Here is a 21,370-nt window from a genome sequence, read left to right on the forward strand (position 1 = left end):
GGAGGAGTGGTGTCTGTGGAGGGGGGGGTGGGGAGGTCCCCTAGGCCATGGGGAGGGACACGCATGGGACAGGGGATGGCCCAGGTGGGGGATGCTCGTGGGACGGGGATGTCCGGAGGGCCAGGGCTGGGTTCGCGTGGCCGCTGCCTGCCCTCTGCTGGCAGAACCCCGGGGCTTGGGGTGCTGCAGGAGGGCCCCAGCTTCGAGTCAGGGACCTGCGCCTTGGCCGGGGTGGGCACCCCATCCTGCACCCAGCAAATCTGGGCTGTGGCCCCCGTGAGATCATATATGTTCCCTGTGGGACCTGGCTGTTGGGTTGGGGTGAGGGGGACAAGGCTCTGAGGCCAAACGGTGACCCCCAGGTGGGCAAAAGGGGATGGTGACCACAGTGGCAACAAAGGGACTGCCCTCATGTACTTCCCATGCTAATCCCACATAATCCAGGGCAAGCTCCAGCTGCCAGCTCCTTCTGCTCCCCAGCACCTTGGGGAGTGCCCCAGGGTCTCTGCTGCAGGGGTTGGCCCCTGAGAAGGGGCACAGACTGGAGCCAAACTCAGTCCCTGGTGCAAACTGCTCTTCTGGGGCTGCTGGGGGTTTCTGGAGGTGTGGGGGAGCAGCCAAGCTCCCCAGCCACTGCAAGTACTGATTTGAGGGACTAAGCTCCCCACCAGTTTCACACTGCTCTGGGGCAGATGTTCGTGGATCTCCCATAGGTGCTGTCCCCACCAGGCACCAGGTCACAAAAGCGGCATGGAAGAAATACGAGGTTCTTCAGCCTTCCTGCTGGATTTAATGAGCATTTGTAATTAGGAGAAGCAGTTGAGAAAAACAGGGCTGCCAGGAGTTGAGAGACACACCCCGTCATTCCATATGCAACTTGCCCTGGCCTCCACAGCAGAGAGGAACAAGGAATAGTTTGGGTTGGAAGGGACTTTGAAGATCATCTAGTTCCAATCCCCCTGCCATGGGCAGGGACACCTCCCACCAGACCAGGTTGCTCCAAGCCTCATCCAACCTGTCCTTGAAACATTGCCAGGGATGGGGCAGCCACAGCTTCTCTGGGCAACCTGGGCCAGTGTCTCACTGCCCTCACAGGAAAGACTTTCTTCCTCATTTAAATCTCCTCTCTTCCAGGTTAACACCATTATGCTTCCTTCTATCACTCCATGCCCTGGAGTAAGTCCCTCTCCAGCTCTCCTGTAGCCCCTTCAGGTGCTGGAAGGCTGCTGGAAGACCTCCTGGGATATAAGGATAGATCTTCCCAATGCTGGCTGGATGGTGATGGTGCAAAACTGATAGGGAGGGAGAAACCTAGCCCTTGCCAGAGCTGGGGAAGGCTTTTGGGAGTCCTGGAAGTCTTCTGGAATGAGTGCAGATCTGCACTTTCCCTCTTCTGGGGCTGCTGAAAGCAGTTGCTCCCTGGTCCCCATTGGCTGGAGCTGCACTGGTGAAGTGGTGGACACAAAACCAAAGCCAGCATGAACAACAAGAGCAGTGCAAGCAGTGAAGCAGCCCTGGAGTAAAAGATTCCAGGTTCCAGTTAGTCCAAAATAGAGGGGAGAGGAGGGGCAGGGAAAGGACCAATCCTCCCATCCCTAATCCCACAGGGACAGGTGGAGGCCACAGCCAGGTCCCCGGAGCAGCGTTTCTCTAACAGAGGTGGCATGAGGACAGGGCAGGGGCGGTGCTGGCAGTGCTAAAGTAGGACACAGCACCTGAGCTGCCCACCCTCCCCGGGGGCCTGCGGGCCTCCTTCCACAGCAGGAGGTTGTGCTATTTAAACACAGCGTTCCCAATTCCAGCGTGTTACTCACCACCAGCCCCCTCTCCTGGATAGTCTCTTCCTTTTGCTTTCCCAGACTCCCCTCTCTCCTCAAACCTAGCTGGTTTGATAGACCCCTCTGCCAGGATGGAGATCTGCCAGGTCTTGGGACAGAAACTCCCCCAGCTCCACACAGCTCCTGCTGGAGTGCAGGTTGTCTCCCCCATCATGGTTCAGCCTCTAAGGCAACTGTTCTGCCACACACTCTGCATTACACCTCATCACAGAAACCCTCAGCTACTGCAGTGCCCTAAACACTGACAAGGAGCAAAAGGCAGTTCTGGAACTAGCCCAGCTGGGGTAACAAGGCTGGTGGAGTCTGGACCACAAAACCTATGAGGAGCATCTGAGGGAACTGGGATTGTTTACCCTGGAGAAAAGGAGGCTGAGGGGAGAATTTCTCTCTGCAACTCCCTGATAGGAGGTTGCAGCAAGGTGGGGGTCAGTGCCTTCTCCCAAGTAACCAGTGATAGGACATGAAATGGCCTGACTCAAGTTGTGCCAGGGAAGATTTAGGTTGGATATTAGGAAAAACCTCTTCCCTAAAAAGGCTGTCAGGCAGTTGACCAGCCTGCCCAGGAAAGTGGTGGAGTCATCACCCCTGGAGGTATTTAAAAGACATATAGATGTGGTGCTGAGACCAACTGGCGGACAGGGTAGTGCTGGGTTAACAGTTGGACTCCATGATATTAAAGAACTTATCCAACCAAAACAATTCTATTATTCTACAATTCTAGTAAGTGGAAAGAAAGGAGAGGAACCATGATCAGAACCTGAGTGAGACAAACATGAAGAGCCAAGACTGACGTCAGTGACACAAGGTGATGCACAACAAGTTGTGCTGGAGCTCCCCTCATCCCTGACCACAGCAGTCACACTGCACCACAGACCTCAGACACCTCCGGAGCCCCCTTGTGCCTGCAGGCAGGGCAGATGAGACAGGGATCACTGGAGAAGCTCTCTGCCCAGAAGCCAAAGCAGCAGGAGACCTCACAGCCCAGGGCCAGCATCAGAGAAGCAACACCAGGTACCTGCTGCCAGGCTTTTACTTGGTGCTTCCTGCCAAGACAGGGGAGAGACTCTGCACAAAGGAACTGCCTGGGTCTGGCTAGAGTTTTGTGGGATTTTTATTAATTTTTTTATTATTATTTTTGTGGGTTTGTTGTTTTTTTTTTGTTTTGTTGTTTTTGTGGTTTTTTTATACAGGCTAGCGTTGTACCCTTTGCTAAAGCTGCTGATTCTGCCACATAAACTAGAACAGAAATTTCTCAGAAATTAAGTCGCTTCCCCGCCTTGTTAATTCACTGTCTGCCTCCCAACTGAACACGGGTCTGGATTTGTGTTTGCAGAAAACATCCCCTGTACAGAGTCTGACGTGCAGCTACACTGTTCTGACTGAGGAATGAAGAAGCCAAGAGTCCACTGAACATTGGGTTTTTCCCTGTACAACGTGGCCTGATTGGGAGTTTGGTCCACCGAGGACAGCGAGTTAACCGTAGAGATCATCATCATTGTCTTCACTGTACACGTTGCCCCCGCTGCCACCTCCCGTGCCTTGGCTGGGACCAGCGCCACCCTGGTTGCCCGAGGGGAACCTGTGTGCAGAAGGAGAGAGAAGAGACGCTGTTCAGAAGCCTCCTCACAGCTCAGCACTGTCCCCTCCCTCCACACCAACACCCTAGTGCCAAGCAGGGCAGGCAGAAGAAGCAGGATTAAGCCTCAGGGCAGGTCATGCCAAAGGATCAGACAGCTGCTGGCTGCTGCTTAAGGGAAAAATGTGAGGATGGACTTCAGGAGCACTAACAGAGCCTACAGCATCACCTGCACCTGCCATGTTGTGTACTTGCTGCTGTACATGCTGGGGAGAGTGGGAAAGGGTGGTAGAAAAGGGGTGTGTTCCCCAAAAGTCCAGCAGAAAGCTGCTATGGTGGTCTGCTCTGCAGCTGGCTGAGCCATGCTGCCCTCCCCTTGCTCCCCCATAGTTACCTGAAGCTGCCAAAGCCACGGCTCTGCTGTAGAGTCTGTGCAAACATCTCGTATTTCCTGATGTCGTTGTCGCTGACGGAGCGGCGAGCAAAGCGCATAGCCTCCTCAAAGTGATCCCTGCGGATCTCAGGAACTGGGTCATCCTCCTCCACTTCCTGTAGCGGGACAGAGGGCCCAGGTGAGCTGTGTGGCCAATCCCCATGGCCTGATGGCCACCCACAGACTTTCCCCAGGCCAGGATGCTCCCAACATCCACCAAAGCAGGGGCTGGAGAGGGACACCGTGGCAGACGGTGAGCCTGGGCTGCAGCAGAGCCCTTCTGAGCAATGCTGACCATGAGGCAACCCAGGAGGGCCTCACCCTTCCACAGGATCAGAATAGTGCTCCAGCTTCTTGCTTCTGTGCCAGATCCTACTCCTCCCCACCCAAGGATTATGGACAGGAATCCACTGCACCTCACACAAGTGAGCAGGGAAAGCTCAGAGTGCCCCACTCACCATGGCAGAAGGGTTGGTCTGCCTCTCTCGTTCTCGCCTGATCTCACTCTCAATGGACTCACGGATGGCCAGTTTGCAGGCACGCTGGCAAATTTCTGTCAGGTCAGCCCCCGAAAAGCCATTGGTCATTTTAGCTAGGAAATCCAGGTCAACATCCTAGTTTGGGGGAGGGAGAGGGAAGAGAGACATCACCATAACACCTTACAACCTCAGGTGACAGAGAGGTTGTCTTCGTATCCCATGGTACCAAGGTGCTGCCTTAACTTTCTTCGGTTTTGAAGAGATCAGCTGTTAAGGTCCTTGGTTTTGGCAAGGCAGGCCATGCACCCCAAACAGCCAGCAAGGAGCAGCTGCAAATGCCTCTTGCTTTGGTGGATATGGGACATGATCAGCATTCAAGTCAAACAAAACTGTCAGACTGAAAATAGAGATGGGGCACAAGCAGACGGAGACAACCAACATCCTTTTCCTTCTTCCCCGCAACTGAGGGGTAGTACTGCAACCTCCTCTGAAGTTTTGCTTATCAACAGCATATAAAAAGCTAAGCTTGGTAAAAAAACACTTGAATTCTCACTTGGCATCTGTTTCTCTCTGATTATTGCATTACTGCCTGCTCCCGAGGCAAGGGACATAGCTTTTGTCCGGGACAGAGTTCAGCAAGATTAACTGCAATGGTTTATCTTAAATTCCCACTTCCCACCCCCATGTTCTACATTTACTTTTCTTTCAAAGTACAAGAGTCTTTTCCATCTTGCCATACCAGCCTTCCCTGTTCCCACACCGTGGGCAGAACTCCACCATGTGACAAAGACCTGCTGTGCTTACATGCTGACACTGCCCTCTGTTGATAGCCTCAGAGCTCAAGCCTCCCCCTCCCTCTTCACTTCCACCCTCCAGGAATTGAAGGTTTCCCAGCTCCATGCCTTGTGGAGCAGCCACCATCCCTCTGCTGGGCCCTCAGCTTGTGAGGAGCACGTACAGCACACGGCCAACCCAAGTCAGATGCAGCCAAGTGCGCGGATCCTACCTTGGCAACTGGTGATTTCCTCAGGTTGGCCTTAAGGATGGCAACCCGGGACTTCTCGTCAGGCAGGGGGATGTAGATGAGCTGGTCCAGGCGGCCAGGGCGCAAGATGGCTGGGTCGATGATGTCTGGCCTGTTGGTGGCTCCAATGATGAAGACGTTCTTCTTGGTGGACATGCCATCCATCTCTGTCAGGATCTGGTTGATGACACGGTCGGCAGCACCGCCGCCATCACCGATATTCCCGCCTCGAGCCTTCGCAATGGAGTCCAGCTCATCAAAGAAGAGCACACAAGGGGCTGCCTGGCGAGCCTGCATGAAGCAGAGGGGAACAGATACTCAGGGTTAATACCACCTCGTGAGGACACTGGCTCCACACTAACCCTACCCTACCACCAAAGCAGCTCAGAGGAGTACCAGAGCACTGCTGCTCAGACGAGCTGCTCCAGACCAGTCTCCTGCCATACAAGTCCTCCATTCAATCCTCCTGAACAAGCTGAATTTCCCCCAAGATGGGAGCATTGTGAACCAGGCAGAAGGATGGTAACTGCAGTACCTAGAGAGAAAACTACAGCAAATTTGCCAGGACCAGAACTTTCCCTGCGGGATCTGGGATTGTCAACTGGTTACTTAAGCACTGAAGTATCAGTAGACGAGATATATCTAATGGAAAAGGGAAATCCAATCATTGATTTCAGCTACCTAATGTGTACTTATAGGGAAAAGGGAACCAGATCCTTCTTCAAGATGTGCAGTGAAAGGATGAAAGACCAAAGGTGTAAACAGCTGTAAAGAAAATTTTGGTTGGAAATAAGGAAAAAAAAACCATTTCTCAGGGAGAGAGCTCCATCACTACGAGCACACAGGCCCAGAGAAGTCAGGGAGTCTCCATCCTTCACACGTGTTCGGAAAGGGAGGCACTGAGCAACCTGATCACACTTGCAGTTTATCTCCCAGCTCTGAACAAAGAGCTGTATCAGATGGCCTGAAGTTCCCCACCAACCTAAGTTTTTCTCTCTTACTCTCCTTCCAACTTCACTTTCAGCACCTTCTCTGGGGTAACGATTCCCCAGACAATCCACACAGGTATCTTCTGGCGCAGATGACAGTATCTAGAGGGAAAATGGGCAGCAGGACTGTGCACCTTTCTAAGCCATGTATATCGCAGGAGGAAAACCAATTCGAAAATCTGTAGATGGTGCTGGCTAATGAGGTGTTGAGGTCTAAGTTTTTAGAAATGTGGAGGATATCTACACCACCCTAATGCCAGACTCACGGCTACGGGCACTGGGGCATTTATTGTCCTGTACCAACAGATGTAAACTGCAGCTGGAGGAAACAGTTTAATAGCTATGTTCCTGAACATCAGGAAAGCAGACCCCGCTCTCGGTCTAAGCGGGGAAAATACAAAAGACACAAGAAGGAAGCCAGCAAGACAGACACAGTGGGGACAAAGTTCTGAGGGTACCTCAGTATAAACGTAGCACAGGGAGTAGAAGAAACACCTACCTTGTCAAAGATCTCGCGCACATTGGCTTCAGACTCCCCAAACCACATGGTGAGCAGTTCTGGCCCCTTGATGGAAATGAAGTTTGCCTGGCATTCATTGGCAATGGCTTTGGCCAGCAGGGTCTTGCCACACCCAGGTGGCCCGTAGAACAGAACGCCTTTCGATGGGGTCATACCAAATTTGAGGAACTTGTCTGGGTGCTCCACAGGATACTGAAGGAGAAGAAAACCTCTCATGAAGATCTAGTATGGGTTTGTCACTTCAAATCACAGAATCATAGAATGTCACGATGGTTTGGTTGGAAGGGATCCTAAAGATCATCTAGTTCCAACTCCCCTGCATGGGTAGGGACCCACCTGACCAGGTTGCTTCCAAGCCCCATCCAACCTGCCCTTGAACGTTTTCAGGGATGGGGCATCCACAGCTGCTCTGGGCAACCTGCTCCAGTGTCTCATCACCTCACAGTAAATAATTTCTTCCTCATGTCTAACCTAAATCTACCTTCTTTCAGCTTACAACCATTACCCCTCACCCTATCACTCCCCAGCTTTCCTGTGGCCCCTTCAGGTCCTGGAAGGTGCTCTGAGGTTTACTCAGAGCCTTCTCTTCTCCAGGCTGGACAACCCCAACTCTCAGCCTGTCTTCATAGCAGAGCTGCTCCAGCCCTCAGATCATCTTTGTGGCCTCCTCTGGACTCACTCCAAGAGTTCTATGTGCTTCCTGTGTTGAGGGCTTCAGAACTGGACACAGCATTCCAGATGGGGTCTCATGAGTGCAGAGGAGAGGAGCAGAATGGTCTGGGTGGGAAAGGACCTTCATACATTCTCTAGTCCAAACCCCCTGCCTGCAAGGACATCTTTTTACTAGGCTGGTCTTGTTTTTCCTCCAACAAGACATCCTATCTGAGAATTCTGGTGGGATAAACACAAGACCCTGCCTGCTCAGTGCCACTGGAGTTTTTAAATGGATACTGGTTTGAAAAGCACCACAGCTGAGTTGGAAAGCTGCCTTAAACAACCTATTTACCCCTAAGAACTAAGTACCGGTACAGGTAGTTTTCCAGCACACTTAACCCCAGCTTCACTATGTCCCACAGAAGCTAAAGGGAACAGCTCATTATCTAACTTATTTGTTCTGCTCTCCAGAGAGAGGCAAGGTGTCTGATGTGAGCATTTATCCTCAGAAACAAGGTCAGAGATAGGTGATCATTTTAACATCGGAAAATTAGATTGAAAATTAGATTATTTTATTCACAGACATGCTGTTTCTACAGTGCAAACAAAAAGGAGGGACATACCAAACTCAAACCATCCCAATTCAGGCACCAGAACTTTCCACTGAGCATTTAACACTTTTCTCCCAGGCTCCCCCTTTATAGGTTTCACAACTACTTCTCACCTGTCCCTGTACATACAGAGCCACTATGAAGGAGGATTCTCACTGGTCACCACTTAAGAAACCCAGAACTGCCACCATTTCTGCATGAAGCATGAAGCACAACACCCACCTAAGATGGATTCTGCTCAGGAAAGCCTGATGCTGCTTCCCAGCATCTTCCTCTTCCAAGTTCACTAAGATGGAACTGCATGGTATTTGTAGTCCATGGCAAGAACATACCATAAAACCTCTGCATTCACCCTGTTCACAGCTCAAATGGGAATCTGAAGTAGTTCTGAATTTTATTATTACCACTTTTCAAGCTGACTAGGCAAAAACCCATTGGAAACCCTTACCTGTACAAGCTCCTGGAGTTCTCTCTTTACATCTTCTAGGCCACCAATGTCTTCCCAGGTAACTTGTGGCACCTCCACCACAGTCTCCCGAAGAGCAGAAGGATTGCTCTGGCTCAAAGCCCACTACCATTAGAGGAAAACAGCATTAGAAGAATTCTAATACATTATGTTCAGAAAAACAATTAGACATTGCACACAAAGTAAAGAGGGGCACTCCTGCATTACCCTGAAGTCATCCATGGTTACAGCCAGTGAGTTCATCACTTCAGCATCAATGGTTTCATCTTCTAGGTCTATGAGATCCATCTTCTTTCTGATAGCCTGAAGAGCAGCTTCTGAGCAAAGAGCAGCCAAGTCAGCACCAACATGGCCATGGGTCTCGTTTGCCACCTGAAAGCAGAGCACTCACTATGACTCACGGGGACACCACCAAGCGCTTTGCAAGGGCAATGCATGCTCTGGTCACTCACTGGGAGATGCAGCAAAGCTGTGGAGGGCAGGAACATCAGAGCTTTGCTGCAGATTCAAGACAAGTGCTACCACATATTTAACATGCCAAGACACTGCTGTTCCACCTCTGACTGGGCATCAAAGCTGCCCCTGGAATACTGATGGTGTGCAGAAAGATGATCCAGAGGACTGCAGTTCTTCATTCAGGACAGAGATTGCAGAAAACATCAAATTTACAAGTGGTGTCCAGTGTCACCACAATGCTCACCTTGTTCTGTGTGAGCTGTTCCAGGCTTGTTTCACTTTTAAAGAGCACACCACCTGGGAGGACAGCAGCAAGGCCCTTCCAGGCTGGACTGATACACATTTGTTTAACTTAACCATGCAATTCTGAATTAGTGAGTGAGGACTTCTGGTTACTGGCAAACTATTCAGAAGGAAGCCCAGAGACCACATATTGACTCAGTTTCATGCTGTCCTAAATAAGCAACTGCATTTATGCAATCAGCCCTTAACGAGTCTTCCACTGCAAAATGGAACATCAGGAATGACAAGCTTTCCTAATGGCACACTGCTCACCTGTTCCAGATCCACATCATCAGCCAGCTTCATGTTTTTTGTGTGGATCTGCAGGATCTCCAGGCGCCCAGTGGCGTCTGGGATGCCAATATCTACCTCTCTGTCAAAACGACCTGTGGAGAACAGAACACACATTGAGCTGCTGATTCTGTGAACTCCAGGAGCTGGAGCTGCAGCCTTCCCCAAACTGAACAATATGATGACCAGCCACTAACACATAAAATTCCAGAAAATGCCAGAGGTTTGAGTTTCTTGGAAGCATCTATGATCAGCTGATCTGCCTGGTGGGTGAGGGAAAAGATGTGGACCGTGTCTGTCTGGACTTTGGAAAGGCCTTTGACACTGTTTCTCACAGCATTCTCCTAGAGAATGCTGGTGGCTCATGGCATAGACAGGTGCTCTCTCTGCTGGGTAAAAAACTGGCTGGCTGAGCCCAGAGAGTTCTAGTGAATGCGGCTGGATCCAGCTAGTGGCTGGCACCAGTGGTGTCCCCTAGGGCTTAGTTTCAGGTCCAGTCTTGTTCAGTATCTTTATTAATGACCTAGATGAGGGGATAGAGTGCTTCCTAAGTAAGTTGGCAGATGACACTAAGCTAGGAGGAAGTGTTGATTTGCTTGAGGGTAGGAAGGCTCTGCAGAGGGATCTGGAAAGGCTGGATCAATGGGCCAAGGCCAATTGTATGAGGTTCAACAAGGCCAAGTGCCAGGTCCTGCACTTGGGTCACAACAACCCCAGGCAATGCTACAGACCTGGGGATGAGTGGTTGAAAAGCTCCATGGTAGAGAAGGATGTGGGGGTACTGGTTGTCAGCTGACTTAACATGAGCTAGCAGTGCCCAGGTGGCCAAGAAGGCCAATGGCATCCTGGACTGTACCAGGAATAGTGTGGCCAGCAGGAGTACAGAGGTGATTGTGCCCCTGTACTCAGCACTGGTGAGGCCTCACCTCAAGTACTGTGTGCACTTCTGGGCCCCTCACTACAGGAAGGATATTGAGGTGCTGGAGCAGGTCCAGAGGAGAGCAACAAGGCTGGTGAAAGGACTGGAGAATAAGTTCTATGAGGAGAGGCTGACAGAACTGAGATTGCTGAGTTTGAAGAAAAGGAGGCTGAGGGGAGACCTCACTGCTCTCTACAATTACCTGAAAGGAGGTTGTAGGGAGGTGGGAGTTGGCCTCTTTTCTCAAGTGAATAATTTAAAAGAAACATAGATACAGTGCTTAGTGACATGATTTAAACACTGAATGGGTAAATCAGGTTATGGTAGGGAGATTTAGGTTATGGTTGGACTTGATGATCTTCAAGTTCCCTTCCAACCAGGATGACTGGATGATTCTATGATCTATCAGCAGAGTAGAAGAGTCAGATCAGAGAAGAAAGGCTTTAACCAAATCAGACTACTGTATTAATTACAACTCAAGATTACATGACACAGAAGACTGCTGGTTTAGCAACTTTTTCTGAACCTCATTTACAGGAAACTGCGCTTCCCCAAACCAACACACTGTAAGACATTTTTGTTTATTTCTAACTTTTGGTCCTTACAAGTGTTCACAAATACCAAGGGAGCTAATTTCACAGCAGCACCCAAGTGGTGAAAAACACGAATTACTCCAATATCTGGAGAGGCAGGAAACCCAGGTACTACTGCAATATTTATCAGGGTAGGTACACCTATCATCTGCCTCCAGGAACAGCTCTGCATTCAAGTGCCTCTCTACATTTGTAGAGAGTAGGAGGCCATTTTCCTCTGTGGACTTGCCTGGCTTGCCACTACAAACTTTATCAACTGGTTGCACACCATTCCTTCACACTACAAAGTTTCAAAAAACCTGAATCTCTGACTTCTTACCAATAAAAAATAAATCAGACAATTCAGAGCCTTCTGCAATCTAAGGCATGAACAAGCCCCTTCACCATTTACTCCTTCAGTGTGCTTGAAATAGGTTCACCTAATAAGAGGTGAAGTGCACATGTTTCAAATATTATTGTTTTATTTCTACAAGTTTTAACCTAATACAGCACCGAAAAATGATGCTAAAGGCTGGAAGCCCAGAAATTAATTCCAAACAAGCAGCTGGAGAGAAGTCAATGGTTTATGTAATGCACAGAAGACCTTTAGTATTAATGTCTGCTCAATCCTCCCCAGGCCCAGGAAGCACAGCCTGTAAACAAGGTAAGGAAGACATGACAAGGAGCCTGCAGGCGTGGTTACCGAATCGTCTGAGCGCTGGGTCGATGCTGTTGGGTCTGTTGGTGGCTGCCATCACGATCACATGTGCCCTCTGTTTCAGTCCGTCCATAAGAGTCAACAGCTGAGACACGATGCGACGTTCCACCTCTCCATGTGTCTGTGGAGAGGGAAAGCAGTGGTTGGGGAAAAAGCTCTACAACACAGCACAGCACCTAGTGCTGCACCGGAGGGGACAGAGGAGAGCTGTTAAGAAACATTGTGAAACTATATCCAGGTCCTTCTCACATCCAGCCGAAATCAGGTGTTGCCTTAAACACTGTTCTACCCAGTAGTCAAACACATCAGCTGCTACCAAAAAGGACACACTTCTGTACCTTCTACAGGTTTCCTTTACCTTCTCTCTCTTAGGAGCAATGGCATCCAGTTCATCAATGAAGATGATGGCAGGAGCATTCTTCTCAGCTTCTTCAAAGGCTTTCCTCAGGTTGCTCTCAGACTCACCAGCCAGCTTGCTCATGATCTCAGGACCTGAAAAACAGTGGCACTGTGGCACTCAGAAGACAGGCAGCTAGCCCCAAAGTATGAAGCTGAATGTTTTTAGCAAAAGGTTTACATGGGACAAACTATAGTTCAAGCCAAAGCAAAGACTATCAACCAAGTGCACTAAATGTGCAGCTGAACAGGCAGGACCAACATGCAGAATTGCCTTCTATCATTATTCTGGTGTCTTCAGTTTACTCTAACAGAATGCAACACTAGTCAATGAACTACCTTTAGCTGTCTCTTTCCTTACCCTATTTCACACTTGGGAAGCTTCTCTGTAATGTGCCACCACACACTGTTAAAGCCAGGCCTAGCTTGCAAGAGAGGCAATCAAATAATATGGTGATAAATCATCAGGGTACAGAAGGAAAAAGCTCTGAGCTTTTTTTCTGAAGCTGCCTTTAGCTTGCATCACACAGGTATACATTTACCTCTGTTAGATCCTATAAATGAGTTTAATAACCCCAACAAAACTAAAGAGACCCAAAACCACGTCCTCTCCAAAGAATAAATTTAAAAAGAGTTGTGTAAGCACAACAGCCCCAAAAGGAAGGATAGGTTTCTCCCCTGAGATCTACAATTGCTGAACACTAGTGCAGGCTTACTAATTTATTCTGTTTTTACAGATTTTTCCATCAGGCTGATGGGACTGGTAATGAAGAGAAAACATGCTTCTGAAAGATCCAAGAAAAAGAAACCTGATCCTCTGGAGTGCAAAGCTGCTAACTGGCTGAAGGGTGCCAGCTACACAGCCACTGGTGTGGGATGATACTGGAGTGTTTCACTACAAGTGGCTCCCCAGCTCACACCAGCTCTGCCCACAACACTGCCTGCAAGCTGCAGGACTGGGACCAGCAGACAAGAGCAGGCATCACTAACTCTGACAATGTTATTTTTATTATGCACTAGAACTACAAGTGCCTGAAGAAACGGCTGGTTCATTAGCATTCAGTGACAGCTTCCACACACTTTACTAAGTATCTGACAAGGGTGACATATGGTTAAAACCTGCCCAACTACATCTGGTATCTTGAGATCCAATGCAATCCACTCTCCTACTGCTGGTCACTGCTATGCTGTGCTGTACACTCCTCTTTGCCATCGCCTTCATGGGTCTGGTGTGACTGAAATCAGGAAAGCAAAGCAGCATTGCTTAAGAATAATGTTGTTTCAACACTGACTGTAAAATGGGACATAAAATATGTAAGGAAAATTCAGTTCTTACTGGACATAAACAAACCAACAACCATCTCAACTGCTACAGGTGAGAGCTATCAATAGGAGGTTCTGTCTCTGGTAGCTAAGTCCCAGGGTACTCATTAGAGGTTTCAGGAACGTTCCTCCCAATTAATGTTATGTGAAACAAAACAGGCCTTGTGCTTTACTTCAGAGGAAAGATATATCCATAGCAGGCCAGCTTCTTTTCTGAATGGAAGAGTGCACCAAGAGAAGCAACTGTCCTGCACTTCTATAATATTCTCAGTATTTCACTCCAACCACTGCACCGGCCAACATAAATTAACACCCAGCCAGCTAGCCACCAAATCCCTGTGTAGCAAAGCTGTCTTCCAACCACCCTGTCACAATACAATCAAGATTAAGGAAAGTGCCACTACAGATGCTTCCACACAAACAGCCTCCACATGTCCCCACAGGCATGCTTGAAAAAGTAATGAAGGATGTCAGGGAGACAAGGTGGCTCTACAAGCACTGCTAGCACCATTCATTACCATAAGATGGATGAATAAGCCCACAGCAGATCTGGGGCCAAAGCATCCATAAAACATACCGTTGATCAAGAAGAAGAAAGCCCCCGTTTCGTTGGCCACTGCTCGGGCAATCAGTGTTTTACCAGTGCCAGGAGGACCATACAGCAGGATCCCACGAGGAGGCTAAGGACAAAGGCAAAAGATTTAGGTGGTGAGTTGGTATCTGAATGTCTAAGCAGCTTCAGAGTGAAATCGTAAGCATTTGAAAAAGCCAGTCTGAAACAGGGATGCAAACTCATGCAACAGCTGCCATCCCAGCATTGCTATCAACACCCTTACTACTTTGCATGACACACAAACAAGCGCCTTGCCAGAAACTGACAGCACTGATTCAAAGTATCACTACGCTTTACAAGTTGCCAACACTTTCATCTGTGACCAGAAAATATTAGGAAACACCTCCCTAATACCAGCATTAACAAAACCCTACAAATTACCCATTACCCCCATCAACGCCTCAAGCCTCTTGACATCAAGAGTAACCTGCAACGGCAAGCCCACTCACCCACTGGTGCACACAGGGGGACTTACCTTCACCCCTATGGCCTTGAAGAGTGCAGGGTGTCTCAGGGGAAGCTCCACCATCTCTTTGATTTGAGCCAGTTGCTTCCGGCAGCCACCAATGTCATCATAGCCCACTTCATTCAGTGACTCCTCTTCATCCTATCCGGAAGGAAATACACTAAACATTTCTGGGAAAACAATAGTTCAAAAACCACTCCCAGGCTAGAGAAGTCAGGAATTTGGGTTTTTGCCAATAGCCATTTTTTTCCTGTTTTGAGATTCTCACTTGAAAGTCTTCCTGGTGTCTTCTACAATTGCTTCTTAGCTCTGTCTTCACCAGCAGCCAAGAGGAATTGCTTGCACATACCTAGACTTTATTGAAGTTCTCCATCTTGTATGACAGCCTCTGCTGCCAGGTTCCCTACAAACCCCAGCACAACACAAGCTCTGTGACCCTGAGATGTGGCTAAAAAAGATAGTGACAAACCCAGTATGAGACATACTTATTCCTTAAATGGTAAGTGGTATCTCTAACTACTTTGCATACTCCAGCTATCACACATTTCCCAGACACAGTGTTGTCTTAAGGTACTGACTCAAAGTAACGGAGAACATTAAGATCCAGACATGTGGATAAGATCAGCAGTCACCAGCTCTTCCAGCACGCAGTTATCTGCAACATGAAGCCATAATAAATAATAACACAGCCTGGAATCTCAGCAGGGCTCAGTCCAAGCCCTACAGACAGGAACTACTATCTCAGCTAGGTCACTCAGTGTCTAGCCCTACCAAGGGCTGCAGGTCTCCAGGTTTGGAGATTTCTGCCCTCTCCAGGCCTTGCTCCAGGGCTGGGGAAAACCTTTTTCATGGTATCTACTAGGAACTTCCTGCAACTCAGCTCATGCCACTGCCTCCAGTCCTGCCTCTGGACACAGCTCTCAGAACAGCCTGGTCACCTACTCCTTCCCATCAGGCAGATGCCAGTAAGCCTGCCCCATAGCCTTTCCCTTCTCCAGGCTGCATCATGCCACTCTCCCAGCCCCTCCTCATTCATTCTGACCTCCAGCCCCTCACTGATTTGGCAGCCTTGGCTGAACTTGCTCTTCTATGTGTCTCTCCTGTGTCCTGAAGAGCCCCAACTGGACTCATGAGGTGCCCAAATGTAGTCTCACAGGTGTCACACTGAGCTGAATTTTTCAGGAGGTACCTACCTACAAACCAACACTCACCTGGACTTGTACTTACTTTATGAAGTACACAACTACCTCAGCTCATTTTTCTGAGATTTCCTAGTCCATATAGTAATGTGGCCAAGACCTGTCAGACAAGTCATTCAGGCTGCCTCAAACTTGGGACACTCAAGGCTAGACCTCCTAACGGACTCCAGAAACATATTTTTTTTTAAGTCAACTATTTTGGCATTTTAAATTTCTTGCTGTAAAAACACTAACTGCTTTCTTTTCATGTGGAATGAAATTTAGCAAGGTTTTAAGCTCTCCCTGTTATGGATCAAGGGAACTTTGGAGTTTAAAGACGCATCCAAGTCCGGCATTTATTATCTGGCAGCAAGATGCAAAACCAGCTGCTGCTGATGTGTGACATCTCATTAGCAAACCTGTGCACTGCTGCTACCTCAGCATATGAGGAAGAACACTGGGTGTCTGTTTCTCTGATTACTTTCAGCAGCAGCTCATCTCCTGAAAACAGAACTTCTCACTGTGACATTCAATACAGAAAATGCCAGAACAGGAATTGCAAGCACTGCTGCTCTCAAGCACTGTCAGAGAAACAGATTTCAGGCGGAGGGGATGCAGTAGGGGATGTTGCATGGCAGGATTCTGCTCACCTCTCGTTTGATGGGCTCTCCTTCACAATGGATCACTGTGTCTGGAGCCACTATACAGTATGGACTTGGATCTGTCTCCACCACTTTGAACTCCACTGCACGCATCCCTCCACGCACCAAGAAGATGTCACCTGTAAAACCCCAAACTTCAGAAGCCTGCTGCAAAATGCCTACCCTCGTACTAACAGCAGCCTCAGAGGATGAGGAAGTGGTTCACATGAGTATACATTGTAAAACTTGTACACTTGTAAAACTGCTCTGCATTTTGAACTCCAGAGCTGCATGTACTGTGACTTCCCAAGGATTAGATCTGCAGCAGTTCAAGTTCCCAAATTTCACCCAGTAACAAACAGCAAACAAAACCAGCAAACAACAGAAAATAATACTCTGCATAAATACAAAACACAAAGGCAGGGAATCACATTTCTTTTCCATTTGGTTTCAATTTACCATTTCTAAAACAGGCAAAAAGCCCTAACTCCATAAAAATAACTTTTGAAGTTGTTGTAACTAGTTGTCCCTAGTTACAACTGGTTGCCTCCAGAAGCAGAATGGTATCTTAACACTGCGCTACAACTCCTGGCTGAACAGGGCTACAGAAGCTGGCTAACTTCAACTTGTGTTTATAGCATATTAGGACCTATTTGTTCGAGTATCAGTGCTTCCAGCACAGCTCTAGAACTGCATTTGTTCTTCTATGCACTCTCCCAGTTATCAATGAAACTGACTTTGAAGAAGTTAGTTTACCAGCGTGCCAGATGGTATACTCAAACCAACTGATTAACATGCAGGTAACTCTCCAATTCCATCAAATGGTAGCAACTGAATTTAATGAGATTTTTTCCCCAAGTTCTACCTGAGCTTTTCCTGATGCATTCCCATTTCATGTAGCTAAAAAACACAGGAAAACTAAGCAGCTGCTCTGTCAGCCAGGAGCAGCAATCACTTTTTCTTCTGAAGGTTAGGAAAAAACTCCATCAGCACCAGCAGAATCTAACTCTCTAGATGTCAGTCTGCTGCTGTGCAGAGACCAGTGCAAGCTTCCAGAAATTCTCTCATTCAGTCTCAGGACCAGCTCACACTCTCGGCCATCAGCACCTGAAAAACAGGCTCTATTTACCTTTCCTGATGGGTCTGTATGCCTCCAGGAAGTAAGGCTTAAGATAGACCTCAAACAGGTTCCCTGTGATCCCCTCTACCGTGTCATCAATTGGCAGCACATGGATACGTTTGCCATATTTCACATCTGGGCAAGGCTGGATGCTGCAAAACAAGAAAACTCCAGTTAGCTTCATCATGCTGGACCCACACCCAAGCCTGGAAAAAGCAGTGATATCCCTTCCCAGACCAGTACAAATGCCAGAAAGGACCCTCCAAAGCCCCTGTGAGACTTCCTGCTTACGTAAGAACATTTCCATGCTGACAAAGCAAAAATCATGCCCTTGCCCGTCAAGAGCCAGTCTTCACAATACACACTTTCCTCCACTCCCTGCAGCTGTATCCAAGAGCACTGGTGATTTTCATACCTCCTTCCTACCTCCTGGCTCTTCTGTGGCCCCCCTCACCATCCCCAAGGCACACCCATAGGTTATGAATGCAGCTTAACGACCTGTGAGAGACATAACCCTTACTCTGAGCACAGGCTCCCCTACTATCAACCAGGGGTAACCAGCTTGCAGCCAAGTGTCTGTCAGTCCCACTTTGTGGGGGTTGACTTTCAGGTTTGGGATCCTAGATCCCTTCTCCCTTTTTAAATAAACACTACAGCTATTACATTTGCAGCACAGAGTATTAAGCTGTGGCAGAAAGCTCAAACTAGCTTTGCTAGCTAGGAAAAGCCTATGTGGAACAGCAACTGAGCATTCAAGTTTTCATAAATGACTGTCACCGTTTGACTCAGGTCCGACAACACGGCTTCATCCTGGCTCAAACCAGGACAATGACTTTGCTTAAGACTAATAATTCTTTGACCACATGCTTTACAGAGAGGATGCAGTAGAAGGCTAAAGGAAAACAGAGATTGCCCCAGAAGGAAAACAGTTGACAGACCACAAGCAGGAAGTGATTAGCACACAAATCTGGATTTTGGCAGAAACCAGGCCACATAAAGTAACACAATAATCAGTTAAAGATCAGCAAGAAAAACTCTGAAGACAAGAGGCGTGAAAACCCTCTGTGCTCAGAAGAAAGCTAGGATGATCAGTAAGGCATGTGGAAGGCTGAGATCCCTACGGACACAGTGCCAGGGGAAAAGGGCAGAGCACCAGCTGAACTGCTGCACTAGAAACCACTCCCAACAGTAACGTCACATCAGGGTAAAGTAAGGATTCACTTTTACTTTAAATCCAGAGACTGGCCCAAAGCACTGCTCTGTTCCAACTAAAGCAGTATTTAGAGCATTTTCTAGTGGCAGAAGGGTGGGTGAAACAGCCTCATTCCTCTCCTCTTCCACGTTTGCGTAAAACGCATTTTGCATTTAAAGACTATTCCAGGTATCACCCCAGGAAGTCTAGTGTCACAAATCAGGATCCAGTTTTCCCAGAAAGTGTGGGATATTCCAGCTTATGAAGATGCTCAGGAGGAGCAGCTGTTAGCCCTCCCATATTTAAGCCTGCAAATCAGCATTCTAATGTTTTATGAAATGTTCACATGCTTCCCACCCCAGCAAGGAATGGGAGATGTTTCCCATAAGCTGAGTACTGCAGTGCATTCCCACTACTTTCTGCAAGTGCAGCACAGCAAAATCCCCGCAATGCTTTTTAGGCATTACTAATTTTAAAACTATTTGAATAATAAATTGGAATATAAACATCCCTCAGGGATTTTTACTCCTGCCATTTGACTGCTTCATGTTTCTGTCACTCATTTCTAGCAAGTTGTAACTTATGTTTGAGTTAGGGCCGCTCAGATGCTACAGTATCAATGTTGCTTGATGCAGTTAACACTGTGGACATGAAAAATTTAGACAAGAAAAATCTGTGATTTCACCTGACAATGTAAATTTAACAAGACAACTGTAGCAACAGTGGGATAAACGAACACTTGATTTAGTGACAGAACCTGGAGACTTTGAGAATCTGTACAGTATTTTTTTAGTATTAATCTGAATAACATAGAGCCAGAAACATGCAAAAATGCACTTAAGATCTCTGATCTCTGTGATCTCCTCTGCTAGATGCAAGCATGCTTCCTGGAGACCCACCCTCGACTACTGACCCCATAAATTCAGAGTCAGACCACAGAGGATGTAGCCAGCCCAGGGAGACACAGCAGCCAGCAGGCAAGTCCTCACCTGATCACGTCACCCAGGCGCACCCTCAGGTTGTTGCGAACAACCCTGTTCATGCGGATCTTCTCATCTGAGCAGGTATCATCTGACAGAACAATGCAGACCGCTTCTCTCCTCTTCTTTCCTTTTAGCAGGACAGTGTCTCCTCTGAACAGCTGCAATTCATCCATTTTTCCCTGTAAACACATTAGAGCAAGCTTTTGAGGACTAAAGAAGAATTCCAGCAATTGAAAGAGAACTACTTGACTTTAGAGAACTACATTTTGGAAGAGTTATATACTAAATCCACAAGGACAGTGGCTCCCACTGTGCTTGTTAAGCACTAATCCTCAAGCCAGACTAGGAGCACAAACTCGACTGAACCTTGAGAACTGAGAAACAAAACAAGTTTTTATCATGGAATAGCGTTAGGGAACAAGATAATACCTCCCTCACTCCTACACCTGCAGCTTCTGACACAAATACTTAGACACATGTTTTGAAATTACATTCCAAGTAAACACACAGCAACGACTTGGAAATTACCAGATTAAAAGCTTTGCTTTTACAGATGACACACCTGGGACAGTGACACAACACTGTTGTCTTCATTGATGGCTTCATCAACAATTAACCGATTGGGCCTGTTCTTCTGCTTCAGAATAGCAGTTGATAAGTCATCCGCTTTAGAACTGCCAAACAAAATACAAGTTATGAGGCTGAGTGATACTTCTCCCTCCTTTCCAGCCACTCAGTTTCCCACTCTAGTTTCCACAGGTTTCTCTGTTTCCTTGTCTTATAGATATTATACTTGTTTGTAAGACAGAGGAGAGTATTTTTCCCAGGCACCAGCGGCAAGAGTCCAAAGCACAATGTTTTCTGTCACTAAATATAATTACTTCACTGGCCTCAAATGGAAGCTGATGAAGCTATCTATGAAAAGAAGTGTGAAAAAAGAAAGAAAGAAAAGTCTGTGAGATGTTGCTGACTGCAAGATGTTTTGCCTAAAATAATTAGTCAGACTCATCTGAAATCACATATAACCACTGCCACCAAAGCAAAAGTCCAAGTCCATTTGGTGTCAAATCCCAGATAAATAGTGGAATTAAGGGACAATGCTGTAGCTCCTCTGACAGGAAGAGCTGTAAGAGTTTGGTCTATCCAGGCCTGTCTGTTAAACTTAGCAAGCCAGTAGAAATATTCAAGTGCTCATGACAAATGACATTTTCTTTTTAGGATATACGCACTTTTTAGGACAGAACCACCTTTTCAGGATACCTTCACAAGATTCACTGCAGATCTAGCCCCCTACACCACAAGAAGTATGACAGATAATTCATTCATCTTGACAAAATTAAGCAAAGAGCAAACAAATGGAAGAAAGGCAGACAAAGTGATTTCCTTCAAAATCGAATATAGCAAATAATTCACTCCATGAAAGAAGTATGAATTTGACCAACTGATTCCTGAGGTGCTCTTGGAACCTGTCCTTCAGCCTGGCACAACAGTGTCAGATGGCTGTAACTCCCCTCAGGGGGCACCTGACCACTTTCTCCAAGTATTCCAGATGTGCCAGCGCCTACAGTCAGAAGAGAACGCCTTGCACAGTTTGGTTCGATTCTGACAAAGAAAAGTCTTCCTTTGCCCT

The 21,370-nt window shown here is 47.6% G+C and overlaps 1 protein-coding gene across 1 annotated transcript; it reads right to left on the reverse strand.

Annotated features, from left to right (window-relative positions):
• Positions 1 to 2,931: 2,931 nt before the first annotated feature.
• On the reverse strand, positions 2,932 to 21,066 carry VCP (valosin containing protein). The gene is made up of 17 exons (XM_009999698.1): positions 21,035 to 21,066; positions 20,303 to 20,414; positions 19,747 to 19,919; positions 17,575 to 17,717; positions 16,455 to 16,585; positions 14,636 to 14,767; positions 14,125 to 14,227; positions 12,187 to 12,320; positions 11,814 to 11,949; positions 9,602 to 9,714; positions 8,798 to 8,962; positions 8,573 to 8,695; positions 6,839 to 7,051; positions 5,333 to 5,641; positions 4,306 to 4,461; positions 3,809 to 3,963; positions 2,932 to 3,417 (listed from the first exon to the last, which is right to left on the reverse strand). The coding sequence occupies exons 1-17, from the start codon at positions 21,064 to 21,066 to the stop codon at positions 3,312 to 3,314; spliced, it is 2,436 nt and encodes an 811-aa protein (XP_009998000.1). The 3' UTR covers positions 2,932 to 3,311.
• Positions 21,067 to 21,370: the final 304 nt, after the last annotated feature.

The sequence above is a fragment of the Chaetura pelagica genome, unplaced genomic scaffold (assembly GCF_000747805.2).
Source record: "Chaetura pelagica isolate M959 unplaced genomic scaffold, ChaPel_1.0 scaffold426, whole genome shotgun sequence".
NCBI classification, from domain to species: domain Eukaryota; kingdom Metazoa; phylum Chordata; class Aves; order Apodiformes; family Apodidae; genus Chaetura; species Chaetura pelagica.

Bases quoted from the DNA above. Each gene is read 5' to 3' on its own strand.
- VCP (XM_009999698.1), bottom strand. From the start codon at position 21,066: ATGAATGAATTATCTGTCATACTTCTTGTGGT. The intron at 14,768-16,454 runs GTGAGCAGAATC...CCTTCCGGATAG, and splicing joins GAGAGCCCATCAAACGAGAG to GATGAAGAGGAGTCACTGAA. The intron at 11,950-12,186 runs GTAAAGGAAACC...CCCTCTCCACAG, and splicing joins TTGCTCCTAAGAGAGAGAAG to ACACATGGAGAGGTGGAACG.